We start from the raw sequence: 22,713 nt of genomic DNA, 5'->3' as shown, positions 1-22,713 counted from the left end.
ATTGGTATGGTCGAGGAGAATGACGTTTTACTCCTAGAGAGTAATGAACCCGCTACCTATAAAGGTGCTATGTTCTGTTCCGACTCAAAGTTATGGCTCGAAGCCATGCAATCCGAGACGGACTCTATGTATGAGAATGACGTGTGGGATCTTGTTGGTTAACCTAATAAGGTAAAACCTCTACAGTGCAAATGGCTTTACAAAATAAAGCGTTCTGTAGACGCGCAACCAAATACCTATAAGGCACGACTAGTGGCAAACGGTTTCACTCAAGTGCACGGATTGCATTATGATGAGATTTTTGCACCTGTAGTCATGCTACGTTCCATTCGGATAATCTTAGCGATTGCCGCTTTTCATGATTATGAAATTTGGCAAATGGATGTGAAAACCGCCTTCTTAAACGGTTATTTGGAGGAAGAGTTGTACATGGTGAAACCCGAAGGTTTCATAGATCCTGAACATCCTAAGAAAGTATGCAAGCTTAAGCGTTCCATTTATGGACTTAAGCAAGCTTCTCGGAGTTGGAATCATCGTTTCGACCAGGTGATAAAAGAGTATGGTTTCACACGATCGGTCGAGGAACCGTGCTTATATATCAAGTCGAGTGGGAGCAAGATTGTATTCTTGATATTGTATGTCGATGACATACTCTTGATTGGGAATGATATTCCTCTCGTATCTTCGGTTAAAGAATGGTTGAAGAACCATTTCCAGATGAAAGATCTGGGTGAGGCACAACGCATTTTGGGAATCCGTATCTACCGAGATAGATCACGACGGATGTTATCACTTAGTCAGGAGTCTTATTTGGATAAGATTCTTGAGAAGTTCAGCATGACCAACTCCAAGAAGGGGAACCTTCCAATGACGTCTGGGATGCAATTGTGCAAGTCTCAGTCACCCACGACGCCTGAAGGGATTGAGCGCATGAGTCATGTTCCTTATGCATCTACAATAGGATCAATCATGTATGCCATGATATGCACACGTCCAGACGTGGCATATGCATTGAGTATGACGAGTCGGTACCAAAAGAATCCAGATGAAACACACTGGATAGCTGTTAAAAATATCCTCAAGTACCTACGGAGGACTAAGGATAGGGTATTGACTTATGGAGGCGATTCTAAGCTATGCGCAATCGGTTACGCAGATGCTAGCTTCCAAACGGATCGAGATGATTCAAAATCTCAGTCCGGGTTCGTCTTCACTCTTAATGGTGCTGCGGTCAGCTGGAAGAGTTCCAAACAGAGTGTTGTAGCAGATTCTACCACTGAATCCGAGTACTATGCCGCTTCGGAAGCAGCTAAGGAAGCGATATGGATGCGTCAATTCTTACAAGGACTTACGATAGTTCCTAGTTTGAATGACCCGATCACCATCTATTTTGATAATAGAGGTGCCATCTTCCAGGCTAAGGAGCCAAAGTCTAGCAACAAATCTAGACATGTACATCGGAAAGCTCACCTGATCCGTGATTACATGGAGCAAGAAGAGATAGTGATTGACAAGATTGCGACGGATGATAACATCGCGGACCCTCTCACTAAACCGTTGAATTTTGATAAGCATGAAGGGCACGTTATTTCCACGGGAATTAAACGTTTTCCTGAGTTGTAGTAGTTGATTATGGATTTGATACATTATCTTTTTCATATACTATTTATAACTTCATCGTTTTATTATAGTATTTTATTTTTCATGTGGATTTTACTGACAACATTGAACACCACAAAGTGAACTGAAATACATTATATTTTTGTTTGGTCCGTAATCGCCTTAATGAGCTGATAACTCTGGCTATTATATTGTGCAGTCGATTGATGGTGGGTTCAACGAGCCATAAGTCAAACTGTTGACTGATCGATCACAAATGCGAGATTATAACGATACCTCGTAGGACAAAAATTTTGTGACAACGTAATGGAGTCCTAAATGTTTAAAAACATTCGGTGCCAGGTCGTGGATAGGACATCCATTGTGTTCCTAGAGTCGATTCTTTTGACTATCGACTGTCTCTTGAGATTAAGGCAGTTTTTGGGTGACTTTGGTTTCTTTCTCACGGTGTGCCGTAACTGGAGGCTAAGTAGATTTTTTTGGGTCATTTCATACTGTGATTACATCGGCAGGATTCGAGTTGAGGAAAACATCCAACCTTTATCAGGTATAGTAATAATTTCTCAAGGCCACTCGAGGAGTTCTAACTGAAATGCATGGCCATGCTCGAATGATGATTCGTTTATCAGTTAAGTTACTCTCTAGTCGGGGAAACCACTCTTGATAATGATCGCTTGTAAAATACGACCTTTGTGAATACGGATTTGCAAATTGTTTTACATTGAGTGGGAGAAATTTTAGGATATGAGAATCGGTTATCGCACATACACTTGTGAGGACAAGTGGGAGTTTGTTGGAGCTTGTGTCCTCCATAAATTAATGTGATAACATTTATTCTAGCAAGCCAACCGTTATTAGGTAATCGTTAATCAACTGATAAAATACCAAGTATACCCTTGTGAACCTATAAGAGATTTATAAATGTTATCACACTAATTTGTGGAGGACACAAGCTCCAACATATCCGCCATTTGAAGCGTGATATTGGTGCACTTGAGTTCTCCCATTCCTAGCCTCTTGCACACCGAATACGGCATAACACTCACACTTGCCCCAAGGTCACATAAAGCTTTGTTGATCGTGGTGTCGCCAATAGTGCATGGAATGGAGAAACTTCCCGGATCCTTTAGTTTTGGAGGTGAACTTCCTTTTAGGATGGCACTACTCACTTTAGTGAAAGCAATAGTCTCAAGCTTCCGGATGGATTTCTTCTTCGTAAGAATATCTTTCATATACTTTGCATAGGCCGGAACATGATTGATTAATTCCGTAAATGGAATTGAGACTTCCAAATTCTTCACAATCTCCATGAATTTTCCAAGTTGGTCATCAAACTTAGGCTTAGCTTGACGACTTGGAAAAGGAAGTCTAATCACAATAGGCTCCTTCTCTTTGGCCTTCTCTTCATCCTTCTTTGAAACTTCTTGAATGGTGGATTCTTCTTCTTTAGAGTTTTCAACAACTCTTTCCTTGTCACTAGCATTCACAACATCTTCATCAACGGGCCTATTCGGCCCTTCATACCTTGTACCACTCCTCAAATGGATGGCACTCACCGATTCTTGTCTTGGGGGATTACCTTGAGGTGGTAATTGCCCCTTTTGTCTTTTTGAACTTGAAGATGCTAATTGAGACATTTGGGTCTCCAAAATCTTTGTGTGAGCTAGTATATTATTAATGGTGATGTCTTTTGCTTGGCTATCCTTTTGCATTTGAATGAAAAACTCTTGTTGGTTCTTTTGCATTTGGAGGACCGGTTTTTGAACATCAAAACCTTGGTCATTTGATTGAGTGTATGGAGTTTGATTTTGGTAACCTTGGTTTTGGTTGTAAAAAGGTCTTTGATTTTGGTTTCTCATTGGAGGTGGGGTGTATGTTGGTTGAGGGTTTTGAACATTTTGGCTTTTGTATGAGAGGTTGGGATGGAATTTGGTGTTTTCATTGTAGTAGTTAGAATAAGGGGTACCACTCTTGTATGCTTTGGAAAGCATTCACTTGTTCCCCTACATTCACTTTGGTCATGTCCCAAAGTTCCACAACTCTCACATATTCCACTTGGAATTGATGAAGATGCCACCATGGCATTAACATGTTGCTTAGGTGATTTGGAGGCTTCTTCAAGTTTAGCCATAGCCTTCTCAAACTTCAAATTAATGGTATCAATATGAGCACTAAGTTGAGCACCCAATTGAGTAATAGAGTCCACTTCATGCTTTCCTCCTCTAGTAGCCTTCCGAGGTCTACTATATTGTGAGTTATGGACCGCCATTTCCTCAATCTTGTTCCATGTTTGATTATCATCAACTTCAGTGAACATACCATTTGATCCCATGTTGAGAATGTTTCTGGAGTATTCATAAAGATCATTCCAAAATTGTTGTACCAAGAACCACTCGCTAATACCATGATGAGGACATGAGCGACAAGTTCCTTTGAATCGCTCCCAAGCTTCATACAAAGATTCTTCGTCCCTTTGTTTGAACCCCGTGATTTGGGCTCTTAGCATGTTAGTCTTTTCTGTAGGATAGAATTTTTTGCAGAAAGCAAGTGCCAATTTCTTCCAAGAGTCAATACCAAGAGTAGCCTTATCAAGGCTCTTTAGCCATTGTTTCGCGGTACGAATCAAAGAAAAAGGAAATAAGACCCATCGAATTTGGTCTTGAGTCACTCCGGTTTGAGAAATCGTATCACAATAGTCACAAAAAATCTCCATATGAGAATGAGGGTCTTCACTAGGCATCCCCCCAAATTGGCTTCTTTCGACTAATTGGATAAATGCGGATTTTGCAATGAAATTACCGGTCAAATGTTGTGGTGTGGGAGTACCATTTGGTAGGTTCTCCTCGGTTGGTACGGAATGTGATGAAAATTTAGGCATTGTGGGTTGATTTTGTGGTGGGTTATTTGTTGGGTTATCTTCTCCTTCTCTTGCAAAAGGGTTGATGAACTCAATATTGTTTGGTTAGAATATCCACAATCTCACCAATACCTCTCAATGTATTTCTAGCAAGTCTTCTATTGTTTGTCAAAGTTCATTCAATTTCGTGATCAATGGGTAACAAGTTACCTTGTGATCTTCTAGACATGCAAAATATCAAACAACTTGAAAACAATTAGAACAAACCTTGAGGAGTTTTACTTCCCTAAGGCAAAGAAAGACACAACTAAGAACAATCAAAGAAAATCAAATCAAGTTAGCACCGTCCCTGGCAACGGCGCCATTTTTGGTTCGTCGGTTTTGTTACTCGCCGTCAAAAGTTACCTAGACCAAAATAATATATATAACTTCACAAACTACTCTACTATTAGTAAAGAGGTAAGTAAAGGTCGGATCCTAAGGGACGGGTATTGATGTAGGATTTTCGATTGCAAATGGTCGTGTCTAAGGGTGTCACAATTTGGGTTGAGATAAGAGATCACTAAACTAAATAACAATGTAAATAAACAAGTAAGATCATTAATGAGATGTAAACGATTGATTAAAAGCACTAGGGTGTCATGAGTTCATAGGGGATACATGGGAATTGATCATACAAACATATTCTCAAATTATAAGCAAGCAATTATTGTTGTGATAGGATCGAGTTGGTTTATATCTTACAATCCTAGGAAGGTTTGGCTCCCGGAGCCGAATCAATTAGATTTTACAACACCTACAAGTCGACTTAATCCTCCCTACTCAACTATATGCATGGTCTAATGAGACTCGAGTTGGTTTATGTCTTACAAGTCTCATTGAAAAGGTAAGTGATGGGTAAAAAATGCAAGGATTCATAGGCTCGCATTTCATCAAACATAACATGTGCATAAGTTGAGATCACAACAAGCAAGAAAATAAATTATGTGAACATATTAGATTAAGCATGAATCATCCCCCATGTTGGTTTCCCCTAATTCCCCATTAATCCTAGTTAAGAGACTACTCACTCATTATCACGTTTATCATGCTAACAAGGTTGTCAATCATATTAACAAGGTAAAATATGATGAATGAATGGAAATGATTAATAATAATTAAAAGGGGATTAAGAGAATTATACCTAATGATGATTCCAAAATAATAAGCAAAGAATAATAGAAGTACTTGATGATTGATGGAAGGTTGTCAATCTCCCAATAATACCCAAATAATCTTCAATTACCCAAAATAAAGGATGAACAATAGAGAAATTAAAGAAATGAGATTTGTATTAATGCTTAATTAAGAGTTGATTACAAGATTAAGATGAGGTTAGAACATCAAAAGAGCATAAGAAGGATATTAAGATTGGATGGTAATCTAATTAGTACAATGGGGTATTTATACTAAGGATTAGGCACATAAATTAGGGTTACTAAGGGCTTAAATGACGATTAAGACCCTTAAGAAAAGTTGAGGAAGTGCTCCTCTCGAAGGAGATGCTCATCTCCGCTTCGCTAGTCTTCAAAGAATATGCTCATCTCGAGCGGACTGAGGGAGAGACGTGCTGCACTGGGAAGGGATCCGAGCGGCCTGAGGGATGCGACTCTCGGATTGTGGATGGTCAGGACGAGCATACTGGCTATGGGACGCTCGGATTGTAGCCAACCAGGACGCTCGTTCCGTGGCTGCGACGCCTGGATAGTAGCTCAGCAAGCTTCTCTTCTTTTCTTCCTCCAATAATCCTCAAGGATTTTGTTGGAGATGCAAGGATCTTCTCATCATTACCCATTTACTTCATTATTTACATAGGTCTTCTAGTCTTGTCTTCACTTTGATGCTTGGTCATTAGATTCGATCAATTTAGCTCCATTTTGCCACGAAAATGCAAGGTTCTTACTCCTTTCCTACCAAGGGATCAAAACCTCAAAGAATATGCAAAACGAAAGACTAAAGATAGTTAATGACCCAATTATGCACTAAAAAGCATAGGACCGAGGCTAATTTGGGGACTAAATATGCTCAAATATTGGTTACATCATCCGGTTCAGGTAGTTCTTAAGAAAGGAGGGACTACTGTGGTTAAGAATGATAAAAACAAATTGATACCCACTAGAGTAGTAACTGGTTGGCGGATGTGCATAGAATACAGATGGTAGAGAGGTTAGCTTTCATAAGTTTTTCTGTTATCTAGATGGATACTCCGGGTTCTTTCAGATCCCTATTCATCCGGATGATCAGGAAAAGACTACTTTTACTTGCCCTCAAGATGTTTTTGCTTATCGCAGGATGCCTTTTGGTTTGTGTAATGCCCCTGTCACCTTTCAAAGGTGCATGATGGGGATATTTTCTGAGTATATAGAGTCTATTATGGAAGTCTTTATGGACGATTTTAGTGTCTATGGAAGTGATTTTGCTAATTGTCTGTCTAACCTTGATAAAGTGTTGCAGCGCTGCATTAAGGTTAATCTTTTGCTTAACTGGGAGAAGTGCCATTTCATGGTCAACGAGGGAGTTGTCTTAGGGCACTTAATCTCTGATAGAGGCATCGAAGTTGATAAATAAAAGGTGCAAGTGATTCACCAATTGCCTCCTCCTGTTAATGTTAAAGAAGTGAGGAGTTTCCTTGGTCATGCTGGCTTTTATCGCCGGTTCATCAAGGATTTTTCAAATATTGCTAAACCACTTACACAGCTATTGCTTAAGGATGCCCCCTTTGCATTTACTGATGAATGCCTTTCTGCTTTTAACAGGTTGAAGCAGGCCTTGATTTCAGCACCGATTATTCAGCCCTCTAACTGGGACTTGCCGTTTGAAATTATGTGCGATGCTAGCGACTATGCACTAGGAGCGGTTTTAGGCCATTGGAAAGACAAGGCCTTGAATGAAATCTACTATGCGAGCCAAACTCTGGATGAGGCTCAAGTGAAGTACACCACTACTGAGAAAGAGCTGTTAGCTGTGGTTTATGCGCTGGAGAAATTTCGTTCTTATTTAATAGGGTCTGATGTTACTGTTTTTATTGACCATGTAGCGCTGAGACACCTTCTTGCTAAGAAGGAAGCTAAACCACGACTGCTGAGATGGATACTTCTTCTCCAGGAATTTGATTTACAGATCAAAGTTAAGAAGGGCGCAGAGATTATAGTAGCTGACCATCTGTCGAGATTATCGCAACAGGAAGGAGAGGATTCATTACCTATTGATGATTCTTTTCCTGATGATTCCTTATTTGCTGTTCTTGTTAATACTAACCATGATCCATGGTATGCATATTTGGCTAACTATGTTCTCAGTGGCGAGCTGCCACCTGACCTTTCTTATCAGCAGAAGAAGTGTTTTCTCTATAACGCTAAGCAGTATTTCTGGCATGATCCTTATTTATGTAAGGAGTGTGCAGACGGTCTCTACAGACGGTGTATTCCGCAGTAGGAGACCAAAGTAATATTGGAGGGCTGTCATTCATCTCCTTATGGTAGTCACCACGGTTTGTTGCGTACCGTGGCTAAGGTACTTCAATTTGGTTTTTACTGGCCTACTTTATTTACCGATGCTAAAGTGTTTGTTTCAGCTTGTGACGCCTGCCAATGCTCTAGGAATATTTATAAGAGACATGAGATGCCACAAAACGGCATCCTAAAGGTTGAGGTTTTTGTTGTCTGGGGCATTGATTTCCAAGGACCATTCCCGTCTAGTAAAGGTAACAGGTATATTTTGGTAGCAGTAGATTATGTGTCTAAATGGGTGGAAGCGATTGCTTCACCTAATTATGATGCCAAGACCGTGATTAAGATGTTTAAAAAGATTATTTTTCCCCAATTTGGTGTCCTTAGGGTCGTCATTAGTGATGGGGGAATGCATTTTAAAGAAAAGAAACTTACTTCTATTTTGTCTAAATTCAGTGTCCAACATCGTCGTGGTCTGGGGTACCATCCCCAAACTAGTGGGCAGGTTGAGGTCTCTAACAAGAAACTAAAGGAGATTTTGGCTAAAGTAGTTTCTAAATCACAGAAGGATTGGAGTCTTAAATTAGATGACACATTGTGGGCTTATCGGACTGCCTTTAAAACACCAATTGGTGCATCACCATATCGGTTGGTTTATGGGAAGCCCTGTCATTTACCTATTGAGGTAGAGTGTAAGGCTTGGTGGGTTATTCATGAATTAAACAATAATCCTAAGCTGTGTGGTCAGAATCGTTTATTGCAGCTAGATGAGCTGGAAGAATTTAGGCTAAATGCTTATGATAGCTCACGCATTTATAAAGAGAAAACGAAGCGATGGCACGACAAACGGATCATACCTCGAGAATTCTATGTCGGTCAGAAGGTGTTGCTGTTTAATGCCCGACTGCGCTTATTTCTTGGTAAGCTGAAGTCTAGGTGGAGCGGCCCTTATACAGTGACTGGTGTCACCAAATTTGGGTCCGTTGAATTACAACGTTCCGAGGGCAACTCAAGGTCAATGGCCAATATGTGAAGCACTACCATGAGGCAAATGAAACGGATGGCAGAGTTGAAGTTCTCTACTTCGATAATCCTGATGCGCCAGATAATTACACACAAAAGGTCGTGCAGGACCTCTTAAACCTGCGCTATCCGAGAGGCAACCCGACCTGTTTTTGCTGTATTTTTGTTTAAACCTTTTTTATTTGTTTTGTATGCTTAGACGTTAGTTTTATAAACATTGCTGAACAATTAAGTTATTTTGTTAGTTCCGTTGGATAGTTGCTACGTTGTGCAGGTCCCGCACAAGAGCAGTTCGATCGAGAGCATTACTAACTCGATCGAACACTTCTGCTACCCCTTTCACTCGATCGAACGCCTGGTCTTTTCGATCGAGTACCTGCCTAATCGCCTTTTTCGATCGAGAGCCTCTTCTCCTCGATCGCCACTTCTGCCATCTACTCTACTCGATCGAGCTCCTCTACCCTTTTCGATCGAGTCCCGGTAGTCCTATTCGTTCGTTGCGACGTTAATGGGCTATTTGCGACCTCCCATGTTCATGGTTGGTTTGGGGAGGTCCCTCAATCACGCCTATTTTGTAAGTGTTCCGACCTCCGTTCTCCTTTTCTCTTCAGTTTGCATTCCTTTCCCTGTTTTTGGTACAATGATGGCATTGTACGGTATGGTTTGGGGAGGTATGCATCCATATCTGTGTCTGTATATCGTTTTGTTGCATTTCAGTTTGCATGTTTATCTATTTTCGCATGCATTGCTGTTTTAATTCAAAAATTCCATAAAAATTCAAAAACAAAATGCACGTCTATTTCAGTCCATAGGTTGAGTTGGAACGTTGAACTTTTATGCTACTTTGAGTCTTTTACCTTTGCCGTGCTCATTCCTAACATTTTGTTGGCATTGGTAATGCATAATCTACGAGTTTATGTTTCAAACTTATCTGAGCGAATAGACTTGACTCTTATATTGGCAAGCTACATTTAAATTCTAAGGTTTAGAGCTTGATAAACTGGTGACATTCATGACCAGTGTCATATAGGATGTGAGTAGTACTCTCTGTAAGGCATGTAACATCAAATTGCATAAGCATGAATTAAGTCTACTTAATACCTGTATGCATTCGGGTCTGTGGTTGGTGGCACATGTTAGGAGAGGCAATTCCCTTTATTTCATTTTACCTATGAGCTTCACATAGCCAAATTACCTATTTTGTCCCGTATAGCTACAATCTATAATTCTGTCTACCCTAGCTGAGCTAGTAATAGTGGCCATTGGGAATGTTCCAATATGGTTATATCTGGTTTGAGAAGTTGGTGAAAATGTCGAAGGGAGTGGAAAAGAATGAAAAGAAAAAAATTGTGAAAATAAAAAAGAAATATGAAAATGAAAAGGAAGATTATGAAAAATCACGAGCCGAAAAATATTATGTTGTGATTTTCGCTCCCATGTTATACTTGTATCCTATGGGGAGCCAACGATATTATGATGGTTAGTGAGTTTGCGTGCTGCAAATTGGCATTGTTTTACATTGTTATATATTGAGTATGATGTTGGGAAGTTTCTAAGTTTGGATCCGTCGTTGCTAGCTTCGCTATTAACTCCACATCTCCAAATTCATTTTAGCCCCTTCTTACCCATTACCTCACTTACCCAAATGTAAGTCCTTGGCGTATGTCTTGGTCATTAGTTGGTTGGAATGCATATGTATGGTTGTAGAGACTTCATTCATGTTAGGCTGCATGCATGTTCTTATAGGTCGAGTTAGGTGAGTGTCTCTACTTATTTCTATCTCATGCTTATATTTTCACCTTGTGCTTAATTTGTGTGACGAACGACCTGTGAGAGTCTGATATTTATGAGACTAGCAATGTCGACGGTTCAATAGTTTAAAACATTGATTTAACTCGTTTGCACTTACTTCTCGCCACTTCGTTAGTTGTTGCATTAAATTGGCTTGGGTGGACGATTTGTAGCTGATGAGTTGGTCCCATTCCATTAGTTGTCTTTAGTTGCATTCATAGTTTGCTTGGGGACAAGCAAAGGTTGGGTTTGGGGAGATTTGATGTGTGTATTTTATATAAGGTTTTTACCTCACTTTCACACGCATTTCTATGTTATTTACGTGGCATCTAGCTACAAATGCCCCCGAATAGTCTACTTTGGTTTGTCTTGTAATAATTGCAGGCATGAACCAGAAAGGAGCGAAATTCGGCCTAAAGCTGTCCCAATCATGTGCATTTTGGATAAGGAGAAACCGAAGCTTGGAATTTGTCACTTAGAGATGCGTGAAGTGGCTTCGGAAGGTGTTCAAGAAGTCCAACCGTGCTGATGCTCGATCAACCTATATTGCTACTCAAAATGGTCGATCGAATGCTTTATCCTCTTGGAATACCTCGATCGAACTTTTCCTTTACTCGATCGAGATGACTGTCTTTTGAAGTCTTCGATCGAACACCCTGTTTCTTCGATCGAACTGTGTGTCGAGTTTTATTCTCGATCTAGTGGTTTTAATTCACTCGATCGAGAGCTTTGGTGTCTTGTGCGGATTTTTAGTTATTTTTGAGATTTGCTTTTGTAATTAGGAATAAAAGGGGGAATGACGGCAGTCATAAGCTCTCTCTCTCCTCTCGGACCTTTGACTTCTTCTTCCCCTTACTCTCTCTTAGAACTTGATACTTGGAAACCTAATTCTTGATTGTTTCTCTTTGTAATCGGTATTCTCTACTCTTAATTCTTAATCAATTACTTTGCTTTATTGTTCTCATTCTTTTAATCTCTACTTTTGTTATTCTCTTCTTAGATTTCTACTATGTTGATTTTTCTTAGTTTATGTGTTGTTATTGTTTATTCAATAGTCATGCATAGCTAATTTCTTTTGCTAAGATATAGGGGAGCCATGATTTTAAGGGAATTGTGAATAGGTGATTAGAATTTGGTGCGATTTAGATTTATGTTGTTAATCACTGCAAATAATTGTTCTTGTCTGCTTGAGTCGACGCAATTAGGCAATTAACCTTGGTACACCCTCACCGGGATCGAAAGATTGGAATAGGTAAGACCTGCAGTGAACATTAGAGCATTCTAAAGAGGGCGAAAGCTAAGTTAGAATTGTTTTAGGGAGAATAGCGGACCGGAAGGACCTTTTGACTACCCTATAGATCGAATTTACATTGACCTAAGACCATAGACTATATTTCTTAAGAATCATGGTGAACCGATTGTCTTAGCTGTTTCTCTCTGCTTGATTTTTGTCAACTTTCTTCTTTATTTCTCTTTGCTCTATTTCTCTTTTGACCTCCATAGATTAGAACAAACTATTAAAACCCCCAAGAAATAGTTACTCAGACGAACTTAGTTTAGCAAACATTTTCCCATCTCCTTGTGGAGATCGACCCTACTTCCACTAGCTTATGTTAGTTGTTTTAGGCATTTATTTTTGGTACTAAACGACGGTATCAAGGTATATGCCATTCTCTCTCATTGTAACTCTTCTTCTTATGGTGGCCATCATGGTCCATCTAGGACCTTTGCTAAGGTAATGCAGTCGGGCTTCTTTTGGCCAACTATCTTGAAAGATGTTACTACTTTTGTCCGTTCTTGTGATGCATGTCAAAGGATGGGTAATACTTCGCAGAGGCACGAGATGCCTCAAACTAGGATCTCAAAAGTAGAGATTTTTGATGTTTGGGGTATTAACTACCAAGGGTCATTCCCTACTTCTCATGGGAATCAATATATTTTAGTTGCTGTAGATTATGTTTCTAAATGGGTGGAAGCAATTGCCACCCCCACTTGTGATGCTAAATCTATTGTGAATTTGTTTTAAAAAATTATCTTTCCACGGTATGGAGTACCCCCCGCAGTGATTAGTGATGGGGTAAGCACTTTAATGAACGTCATCTTAACTTTTTGTTGAAGAAATATGGCATTACACACCGTAGAGGATTGGCCTATCATCCTCAGACTAGTGGGCAAGTTGAGGTTTCCAAAAGAGAATTGAAATAAATCTTGGAGAAGGTAGTGAGCGAGAATAGAAAAGATTGGAGTCAAAAGCTTGATGATACTTTATGGGCTTACCGTTTAGTCTATGGCAAATCTTGCCATCTACCTGTGGAGCTTTAGTACAAGGCTATATGGGCCATAAAAGAGCTGAATATAGATCCCTCACTGGCGGGTGAGAGAAGATTGATGCAGTTGAATGAGCTTGATGAGTTTCGACTGCATGCCTATGCTAGTGCTCAAGTGTACAAGGAACAAAGAAAGAAGTGGCATGACAAGCATATCCTGCAACGAGAATTCCATGTTGGTGAAAAGGTATTATTATTTAATTCTCGTTTGCGTTTGTTCCCAAGTAAGCTAAGGAGTATATGGTCTGGACCATTCACAGTTGCTGAGGTGAACAAATTTGGGTCAGTTATACTGCGAACTCACAAAAGGTGAGACATTTAAAGTGAATGGGCAAGGTTTGAAAATCTACTATGAAGGTGCCCATGTTGGGGTGATAGAGGTCGTTGACCTCTTCACCGTTGATTCCTCTTACTGATGAGGTAATACGGTCGTGCAGGACCGCTTAAACCAACGCTACCAAGAGGCAGCTCGGAGTTTAAATTGTAATATTTTGTAATTAGTATTTTAAATTTCTTTAAAACAATTTTAATCATGTTATTTCATATATTTTGAGTGATGAGAGGGAGAGAATTTGATGTGTTTCCAAGTATTCTTGCAGCTGAGACAGATTGCAAGGCGGAAACTGACGTAATTGTAAGAAAGTGAACAGAAACTGGTGCCTCGATCGAGTTGATGCAGGATTGATCGTAAAACCTGAGCACTCGATCGAGTAACATTAGACTCGATCGAGGAACAAACAGAATTAATTAAAAATTGCAATGTCGAGAGTTGGCCTTTCTGAAAATTGGTGCCTCGATCGAGTAACAGCAAGATTGATCGAGGAACCGTTCTGGACCGGGTTCCGCGTTAAAAAGACCGGCTCTTTTCTTTCTTTTCTCCTTACATTACATGCCTATTGCTTATTCTGTCACTTTCTAGCTATTCTCTCATTCAAACTCACAACACTCATTACTCAAATCCCTCATATCATCATCAAACTTCATTCTAATTTGTGCTACATTGCTTTCTAGTGAATTAATTCACTCCTTTGTGCTTATTTGTGTGATTAATTGCTCATATCTCATCAAGTAAGTGTCCCGATTTTTACCTCCTTTGGTCCGAAAATCTGATTTTTGTTGCTTAAATCTTGTGTTTATTGTTTTGAATCTTCCATTGCTCATATACAATTGCTATTTCCTTACTTTTTAACCCATTAATTGATGAATTAAAGGCCTAATCTTGAAAATTTGAGAATTAGGGTTCATAAATCCGGGTTGATTATATTCATTAAATTGGTTGGTAATTGTGTTTATTTGCTTGGAATCTTCATTATTTGTCATGTAATTACAATTTCCTTGCCATCTACATAGTTTATGTGTGATTTTCGATCCCAAAATCGAAATTTCCGACTCACCTAGTCTTAAAAACTTGGACTGCTTTGGGCATTTAATTGGTTTGTGATTATATGACTGTCTTTTGCAGGTATGTCGAGCAGAGGACAAGGCAACAAGAGACCACGGGAGAGGCGCGCCCCCGTCCGTCAACCGATGGTGGCAGAGACTTCCGAGGAGGAGGAACAAGAGCTTCTACCAATTGATGAATTTCCATTTGTTGAATTTCGGGATAGTGAGCAACGGGCAAATGTTTGTGGAATTGATGGCAAAACATGATACGTTTCCTACTAGGTGTGTGGATAGAAAGGTATTGCGCACTTTGAAGATAGAGTCGGCCATGTATGATATGTTCTACCAAATTGGGTTGAAGAGTTTATTTGATTTGCATAAGCTTTCCTACCGACCTTTGACACTTGAGTTTCTTAGTTCATAAGTTTATCTCCCATAAGATCATATGATTCGGTTTAGGTCGTTCAATGTTGAGCGTTCATTGACTTTTACCCAAATTTCCCACTTCTTAGGCCTTGACCTCCACACTGATGGTTATTTATATACTCCTGCTGGTTTATCTGCTGTTAGATTCTTCCCCTATTTACTGGTTTTGCAGACGCAGATGTCAGATCTGTGGCCTTACTTGATGTGAAACATGTTTGCCTTAGGCTAATTTTGAGATATTTCAGCTAGTTGTTGTTTGGGAGGCACGATAGGAGTAAAGCTCAGTCCATAGAGGTTTTGTTGCTGGCTAGCTATCTTAACCCTTTTCAGGGAACCCCCTTCATGTTCAGTCCCCCGGCTCTTATTTGCTCGGCTCTTGACTGTATGACTGGGAAATATGCGGACTTAGATTGTGGAGCTATTGTTACTAAGTTTGCACGACGGTTATGCAATTTTCAGGGTGAGGCTCCTTACGAGCCAATGCTTGATCATGAGCCCTTGGTGTATGATGACCACTTACGCTATGGTATCCACTATCTTAACATTCTTGGTGGTACTGCTCATTAATGGAGGGTGAGGGATTATTTTTATATGTTATTGCCCAATGCTAAGCTGCCAGCTATTTCTGCTTTAGAGGAGGACGAGTCTGAGGAGCGACCTGCACCCCACACTTACTTGATCAGTTAATCCCTGGTGAGCTACCGGTTACTTTACCCTCATCTAGCACCACCACTACCATTGGCGAGCGCCGTAGGCCATGCCGAGCACCCCTACCCACCTACCTGGTTCTTACCAGTCACGGCCTACTACTCCTTCTTTTGCCTCTACGTCCTATTATGATTTATCATTTTGATCCAGTTATTGAGGGGATTAACACTGCCTTGACTCAAAGGCGGTTGTGGGAGCAGATGGATGCTATTACTTTGTCTGGGGGAGTTTAGTACACTGGCACTGCACCGAGTTACTACACTACTCCCGGAGATGATAGTCAGGTTTTTCATATCTATTGTGTTACTCCTGAGGAGTGTGGGCAGTTTATTTGGGACTTTGGTTCTCTTGGTCGTCCATTTTATACTCTATTCGGCCTATTCGGCCTGTTGGTGATTTTGCTAAGGATGTTGGGGTTCCTCTTTCTCAGAGAGGCCAGTTTGCAGCTTCTACTTCTGGGGCAGTTGTTGGTTCTAGAGTGCCCGTACTAGAGGTCGTGGTCGATGTGATGGTCGACGTGGAGGCCGTGCTGGCCGTGTTCCTGACCTAAATCTAGATGTTTTGTTCCAGGAGATTGATGGGTATGATGAGGCCACCCATGCTGGCAATGATGATGATGGATATGCGCAGTAGTGACAGCTAGTCACTACACCCCTCACTTTACAGCTGGTTTGGGGGAGCTTTTGCTTTACAGCTGGTATTATCTTTCCTTGTAATTTATTTTATTGTATTTCTTATTTCCCTATTCCCTTGGTTAGTAGTGTCCTTTACGTTGCTGGGTTTGTTGTGATTGCTATGTTGTAGGCATCACAATGAGGACACTATGACATTTAGGTTTGGGGAGTATATTTATTTCTGTTGTGTGATTTACTTTCAGTTGTGTGCTTTATTTATCTTGTGTGCTATTAGAAATTAAAATTTCCATAAAAATTAAAAAATTTCAAAAATACCAAAACATGTTTTTCTTTATTTTAGGTCGAGTCTTGGTGAATTGTTTAGCAATGATGATAATTTGCTTTGTCTTTACATTTGAATCCCACTTTAGTTGTCTATATACATTATTTTGACATGTTATTTCCGAAAAAAATAGCTCAAAACTCAAGTCTTGGCCGTAATAATATGCCGTATGCCAAGTAAATTTGGCAATATTATGTTGGTAAACCACTTAAATTTCTAAGGCCTATAGAGCTTCCTAGGCCAAGAACATTAATAAACTGGTCTCAGTTGTCAATTAGGATGAAGAGTGTGGTTCTCCTTCTGGAATGTGTAATATCAAACTGCATAAGTGTGACATTAGTTTCTTAACTTTTTGCGCGTTCATATGATTAAGTACATGAGGAAAGGTGATTCTTACCGTTCAAATAAGCCATACATTATCCTTTTTGTTAGCCCGTTTCAACACTTGTAGCCATTTCATATCCTACTTTCATAACTACAATCTAGAATTTGCCAACCTTTTCGGGACAGTCGTAGTTGCTTGAATCTCATGTCTATTTTTGCTACTTTGGTTGGGATTGGAACTTTTATGTCATGTGGGTAGTTGCTTAAGTTTTATAGCAATTGTGTTAAACTCTTATGTTGGAAAAGAAGAAGAAAAATATGAAGCAAAGAAAGAAAAAGAGGAAAAAAAAAGATACGAAAAAAGAAAAGGTCCGAAAAAAAAAGAAGAGAAAAAGAAATAAAAGAAAAAGACATATTGCTTCATTTGCTTTTGTTAAGAGATTATAAGTGGTGTGAACTAGAGTCTAATGCATTTTTGGAGAGTCTTTCATGTTCTCTCATATGTTGTCAAAGTTGAGATGATTTCTCTAGTTTTTTTTTTTATGAAGGGTAAGTATATATAATCAAAAAATATAATGTTTAGAGTATACAAAGAATAACAGCTATAAATCACTAAACATTACACAATAGAATCAAGCCACTGCTGATCAAAAGTACTAAGCATCCTTCTGTTCTTGTGTAGCAACCGATCTTTAGTCTCCTTCCAAACTTGATTCACTAACACCATAGGAGCAGTCACCTGGAGGGATAATCGTGCACAGTTCCTGACATGCCAAATTTCAGAAATTAGACCTACAAAGCAGGCACCAGACACCACTCTTTGCATTCTACTCTTAGTTTTATTCTTGGAAAACCAATTAACCATATGTGCAGCTGAGAATCTGATATGAATCTTCTGTTGCATCAACTCCATACACCGTCTGCTATACTCACATAAGATAAATAAGTGCTCATGAGTTTTAGGATTAATCCACAGATGAAGCAAATATTAGTCTGAACTGTGCCCCTTTTCTGAAGTCTGTCAAGGGTGAGTAACTACTTGTGCTGACTAGCCCAAAAAATAAATGAAGTTCTTAGGACATTAAGATTATTCCAACACAAATGTCTCCATGGAACCTTAGGTGCAGAAACTCTTAACCAATTATAACCTGCAGCAACAGTGTAGCCATTAGGATTAGCCTGCCACTGATTGCCAGTATACCCTGCCTTAAACACATCCTTAACTTGAGCTATTTTCTTCCAAGACCAGCTACAATCAGGAGGGGGAGTATACTCCTGCCAATCACAACCTTTCATATAAACTTGATTAATCCACTTTACCCACAAATGATCCTTTTTTGAAGCCAACCAACTGGTGTACTTACCCAACAAAGCCTTGTTCCACACCTTAGCATTTTTTAGGCCCAAACCCCCCCTCCTCTTTAGGTGTACAACAAGTTTCCCATTTGATATTAAGAGCTTTCTAGTCTGAATCTCTACCGCCCCAAAGGAAATTCCTTCAGATAGAGTCAACCTTGTGCATAATACCAGAAGGAATAAGAAAGATAGATGCCCAGTATGAATGCAGTGTGGATAAAATAGATCTTACCAGAATTAATCTGCCAGCATAAGACAAATGCCTTGCACCCAGAGATCTAATCCTTAGAACAATCCTTTCAATAAGTTTATGCCCCTCAAACTTAGTAATTTTCTTAGAAGAAATAGGGACCCCAAGATACTTAAAAGGGAGGGTACCAATTCTGAATCCAGAAATTTTAACAATGTCCTCCATTAGCTCCTTCTTAACTCCATTGAAATACTTGTCAGTCTTATCCTTGTTCAATGAGAGACCAGAAGTGGAAGAAAAGGTAGAGAAGGCCTTCAAAATCCACATGATGGAGTTATCATTGCCTTTGCAAAACAATAAAAGATCATCCGCAAATAAAAGATAATTGAGCCTTAGCTGACCACACATAGGATGAAATCTAAATCCATCTTGCTGAGCAACAGCATCCAAAATCCTTGACAGATATTCCATACAGAGTGTAAAAATCAAAGGGGACATAGGATCCCCTTGCCTCAACCCCCTCTTGCCTTGGAAAAAACCAAAAGTGTTCCCATTGACATTCAGAGAGTAGGAAGGGGAAGTAACACAAGTCATTATAAGATGAATGACCTTAGAAGGGAACCTCAAAGCTATTAACATTTGATGCACAAACTTCCACTCAACAGTATCATAAGCCTTTCTAAGGTCAATTTTGATAAGACACCTAGGTGAGGCAACCTTCCTGTTGTATAAACGAACTAAGTCTTGGCAAATCAAGACATTTTTCAACAATATTGCGACCTTTAATAAATCCACCCTGACTACTATGAACAATAATAGGAAGCACCTCACTCAATCTAGTACACAAAATCTTAGTGATCCACTTATATAGAACATTGCAACAAGCAATAGGTCTATACTCAAGGACACTCACAGGGTGCTTAACTTTGGGGATAAGGGTGAGAGTAGTGGTGTTTAATTGTTTCAAGAGATTACCTAAAGTAAAGAAATCAAGCACAGCCTCAGTTATATCTTTCCCAATAATGTCCCATGAATCTCTCTAAAATTGACTGGTAAATCCATCTGGACCAGGAGATTTTGTAGCTGGAAAACTGAAAATAGCCTCTTTAACTTCCTGAATAGAAACAGGTTTCAGTAAAATGCTCCTATGCTGCTCAGTCACTAATTTACCCTCCCTTACAGTAGGAACATGAACATCCAGAGTGTCAGTGCTGCTACCCAGAAGATCTTGATAATACCCAAGAAAAGCCTTCTCAATGTTATGTAGATCAGTATGTAGCAACCCATTAGTATCCTTGATTTGAAGAATTTTATTATGCATTTGCCTTGACTTAATTTGATTATGAAAAAATTTAGAATTCTCATCACCTTCACATAACCAGGCCACCTTTGCCTTCTGACTGAGATAGCTATGATGAGCTCTACAAAGGTCCTTATACTCCTCAGCAGCATCTGATTCCTCTTGTAAAATAGTGTGATTAGTAGGATTTTTATGTATCTGACTTTGGAGATCAGATAATCTGAGTTTAGCTACTTCCACTGCCTTTTCCACATCAGCAAATCTAGCTCTATTTAGTTGCTTCAGAGGCTGCTTCAAATTCCTCTGGTTAGTAACTACCTGGAACATCCAAGAGCCTGTCACTTTCTTTTGCCAAGTATGCTTAATAATATCTAAGAAATGAGGATCTTGCCCCCACATATTGAAATATCTGAAGTGAGGTCTATGCTGCCTTTCCATTCTTCTATAGCAAATACTAGGGTTATGATCAAACATGCCCTCTAGTAAGAAGTAAGCATGAGAGTCAGGATACATGTTCATCCATTCAAGGTTAATCATGACTCTGTCCAATCTGGAAAACACTCTGGTAGTAGGATCATGTTTATTATTCAAGGTAAAATAAGCCCCTTGTGCTTTAATATCCACAAGCTCACAATAATCAACACAATCCCTAAACTCCACTATATCATTCTAGAGTACAGGTTTGCCAATTCTCTCATGTAAAGCAAGAAGATTATTAAAGTCTCCACAGACACACCAAGGTCCCCTCCAGTTATCTTTCACTCTTTTTAAATCCTCCCAAAGCTTTAATCTATCATTATCATCATTTGAACCATAAACAACAGTAAAGAGAAAAGTATCAGAGGATGCTAGTTCAGTGACCCTTGCAGTGATATGTTGATCAGACATAGACATGATGTGAACATCAAATATCTGATCAATCCAAATAAGCGAAACTCTACCACCATGATGATACTGAATGTTATTCACACCTCTCCATTGAAGACCAAAGCCAGCTAACACACCAGAACAATCATTATCTTTGATTTTTGTCTCAACTAAACCATATAACCCAACTTTATTTTGAAAGATAAAATGTTTTATTTCACCCTGCTTAGCTAATTTATTCATACCCCTCACGTTCCAACACCCTATATTATTCATTTAATAACTCTCCTGGTGGGTTATCCTGTCCCCCATTCAAGTGCTTCTTAGGACTAGAAAGCACTTCAGCATAAGTAGGAGATCCAGGAGCTCCCATAGAAGGTGGAGGCTGGAATTCCTATCTGGCCAAACTTGAAACAACAGTGACTGGAGATAAGACAGGTGAACTAGGCATGCTATTCCTTACAGTGACACCAGGCGTGACAGTAGTGGCTTTAGCCACTGGACTGTTAGTAGTGACTTTAGCCACTGGACTGTTCACAACAGGAGGCTTTCTTTGCACAGGCCTCCATTCCTGTCTCTTTTGAGGTTGAGGTTTAGGTTTAGGCACACTAGCTTTCTTACAAGCACCAGAAATATGCCAAATACCCTTACACACTGAACACAAATCAGGTTTCTAGTCATATTCAACCAACACACAGACTTCAATCCCTTTCTCATCATTAAAATAAATTTTCTCAGGAAATTGTTGACCCACTTCAACTTCAACCATAATCCTAGCGTACCCTAATCTAGTCTTTTCCATAGTAGGCTCATCACATATCATGAATTTACCAATCAAGGAGGAAATTTTCTCTAGACTAGAGGCACCCCAGAATTTTAAAGAAAGACCACACAACTTGATCCAAATAGGGACTTTCTTAACACGTTCCTTAGCCAGACTGCAATCTTCTGCCCATGGTTTGACAATAAGAGGCTTATTATCATACATAGGGAAACCTTGTTGAAGCACCAAGTTTTTGTATTCAAGGGTAGGGAAATGAACTAAGAAAGCACCATTAGGAAGAAATGAAATCTTATCATATTTATATTTCCCCCATAAACGATTTATGAAGCCCGAAAGTAGTTCCCAAGGAGGATTAGCCCCTAACACATAACAGACTACAGTATTGGACCAATACTCTATCTCAGGGGCAACATCTTCAGGAGTTAATTGCAGCAACGGAGAATCAGTAGCACGAGGAGACAAGGACGAGACACGAGACTTACCAGAGACCTTCGTCCAACCATCTTCATCATCAGGGACCCCATCACTTTCATCCTCCGTGCCCGATTGCACATCTTCCACAATAGCCGACAAGTTTATGACCGAAATTCCAACAATTTCCCCAGAGTCTTCGTGGTTTTCGCATCTTCACTTTGAGGGCAAGCCAAAGACGATGACGATTCTGGGATATCCATATCTAAATTGAGTTCAGGGCAATTACTAAATGACAGTTTGATTTTAGCTTGAGGTTTACGAATTTTATTTTGCGATTTTTTTGGTAATTTTTTAGGTAATTTCTTCCTTGCCATTTTGCAGGGAAGAAACCCTAAAAGAGTAGAGAGAATGAAGAGTTTTCTCTCTCTAAAAACATGATTTCTCTAGTTAGGATGGTTTGTGTTTATTACCATTAGAATTGATTTTTTGTTTAGCGCTGCGACTACCGTCTTAGCCTCACATATCCATCCGTGCTTTGGCACAAACCACTTCTATACCCTTGCCCATTTGCCACCCTATTGTCCTTGATACATGTACTTTTATCATTGTTGTGAATGCGTAGTAGTTGGAGAAATTTCTATCACATTAGATTGCATGCATGTTTCATAAGTTGAGTGAGTGTCTTAATTCTTTCTATCCCATTTATAACTTACCCCTTATGAGTGCATGAGTGAATCCGCGAGAATCCAAATAATTTGTCTTGCAAGATTGAAAAGTATTTGGCTGAGTCACGGTATCATGATCTTGAGTTGAGCTACGTTCTTCTATTGCCCGTGCCTTTGAATTTGTTTTATTTGTACAATTTTTTGTCATTACTTTGTAATAGATATGGATAGCT

At 39.5% G+C, this 22,713-nt stretch overlaps 1 protein-coding gene and 1 non-coding gene across 2 annotated transcripts in view; one reads left to right on the top strand and one right to left on the bottom strand.

Annotated features, from left to right (window-relative positions):
- The first annotated feature begins 4,019 nt into the window (after window positions 1–4,019).
- Window positions 4,020–4,126, top strand: LOC141603228 (small nucleolar RNA R71). Its single transcript, XR_012525119.1, has one exon. It is a non-coding gene; the product is annotated as a small nucleolar RNA R71 (small nucleolar RNA).
- Window positions 4,127–17,523: 13,397 nt separating this feature from the next.
- LOC141601537 (uncharacterized) overlaps window positions 17,524–22,713 on the bottom strand; it is a 40,235-nt gene continuing 35,045 nt past the window's right edge. Inside the window, exons 2-9 of the mRNA XM_074421831.1 lie at window positions 21,314–21,955; window positions 21,026–21,271; window positions 20,487–20,787; window positions 19,519–20,399; window positions 19,168–19,425; window positions 18,493–19,079; window positions 17,944–18,179; window positions 17,524–17,827 (exon numbers count right to left, since the gene is read on the bottom strand). Of these exons, the coding sequence (XP_074277932.1) occupies window positions 17,524–17,827; window positions 17,944–18,179; window positions 18,493–19,079; window positions 19,168–19,425; window positions 19,519–20,399; window positions 20,487–20,787; window positions 21,026–21,271; window positions 21,314–21,955 (3,455 nt within the window). The remainder of the gene's footprint in view (window positions 17,828–17,943; window positions 18,180–18,492; window positions 19,080–19,167; window positions 19,426–19,518; window positions 20,400–20,486; window positions 20,788–21,025; window positions 21,272–21,313; window positions 21,956–22,713) is intronic.

The sequence above is a fragment of the Silene latifolia genome, chromosome 9 (genome assembly GCF_048544455.1).
Source record: "Silene latifolia isolate original U9 population chromosome 9, ASM4854445v1, whole genome shotgun sequence".
Classification (NCBI taxonomy): domain Eukaryota; kingdom Viridiplantae; phylum Streptophyta; class Magnoliopsida; order Caryophyllales; family Caryophyllaceae; genus Silene; species Silene latifolia.
The sequence above is the reverse complement of the archived record's forward strand: the minus strand, read 5'-3'. Positions and strand labels throughout refer to the sequence as shown.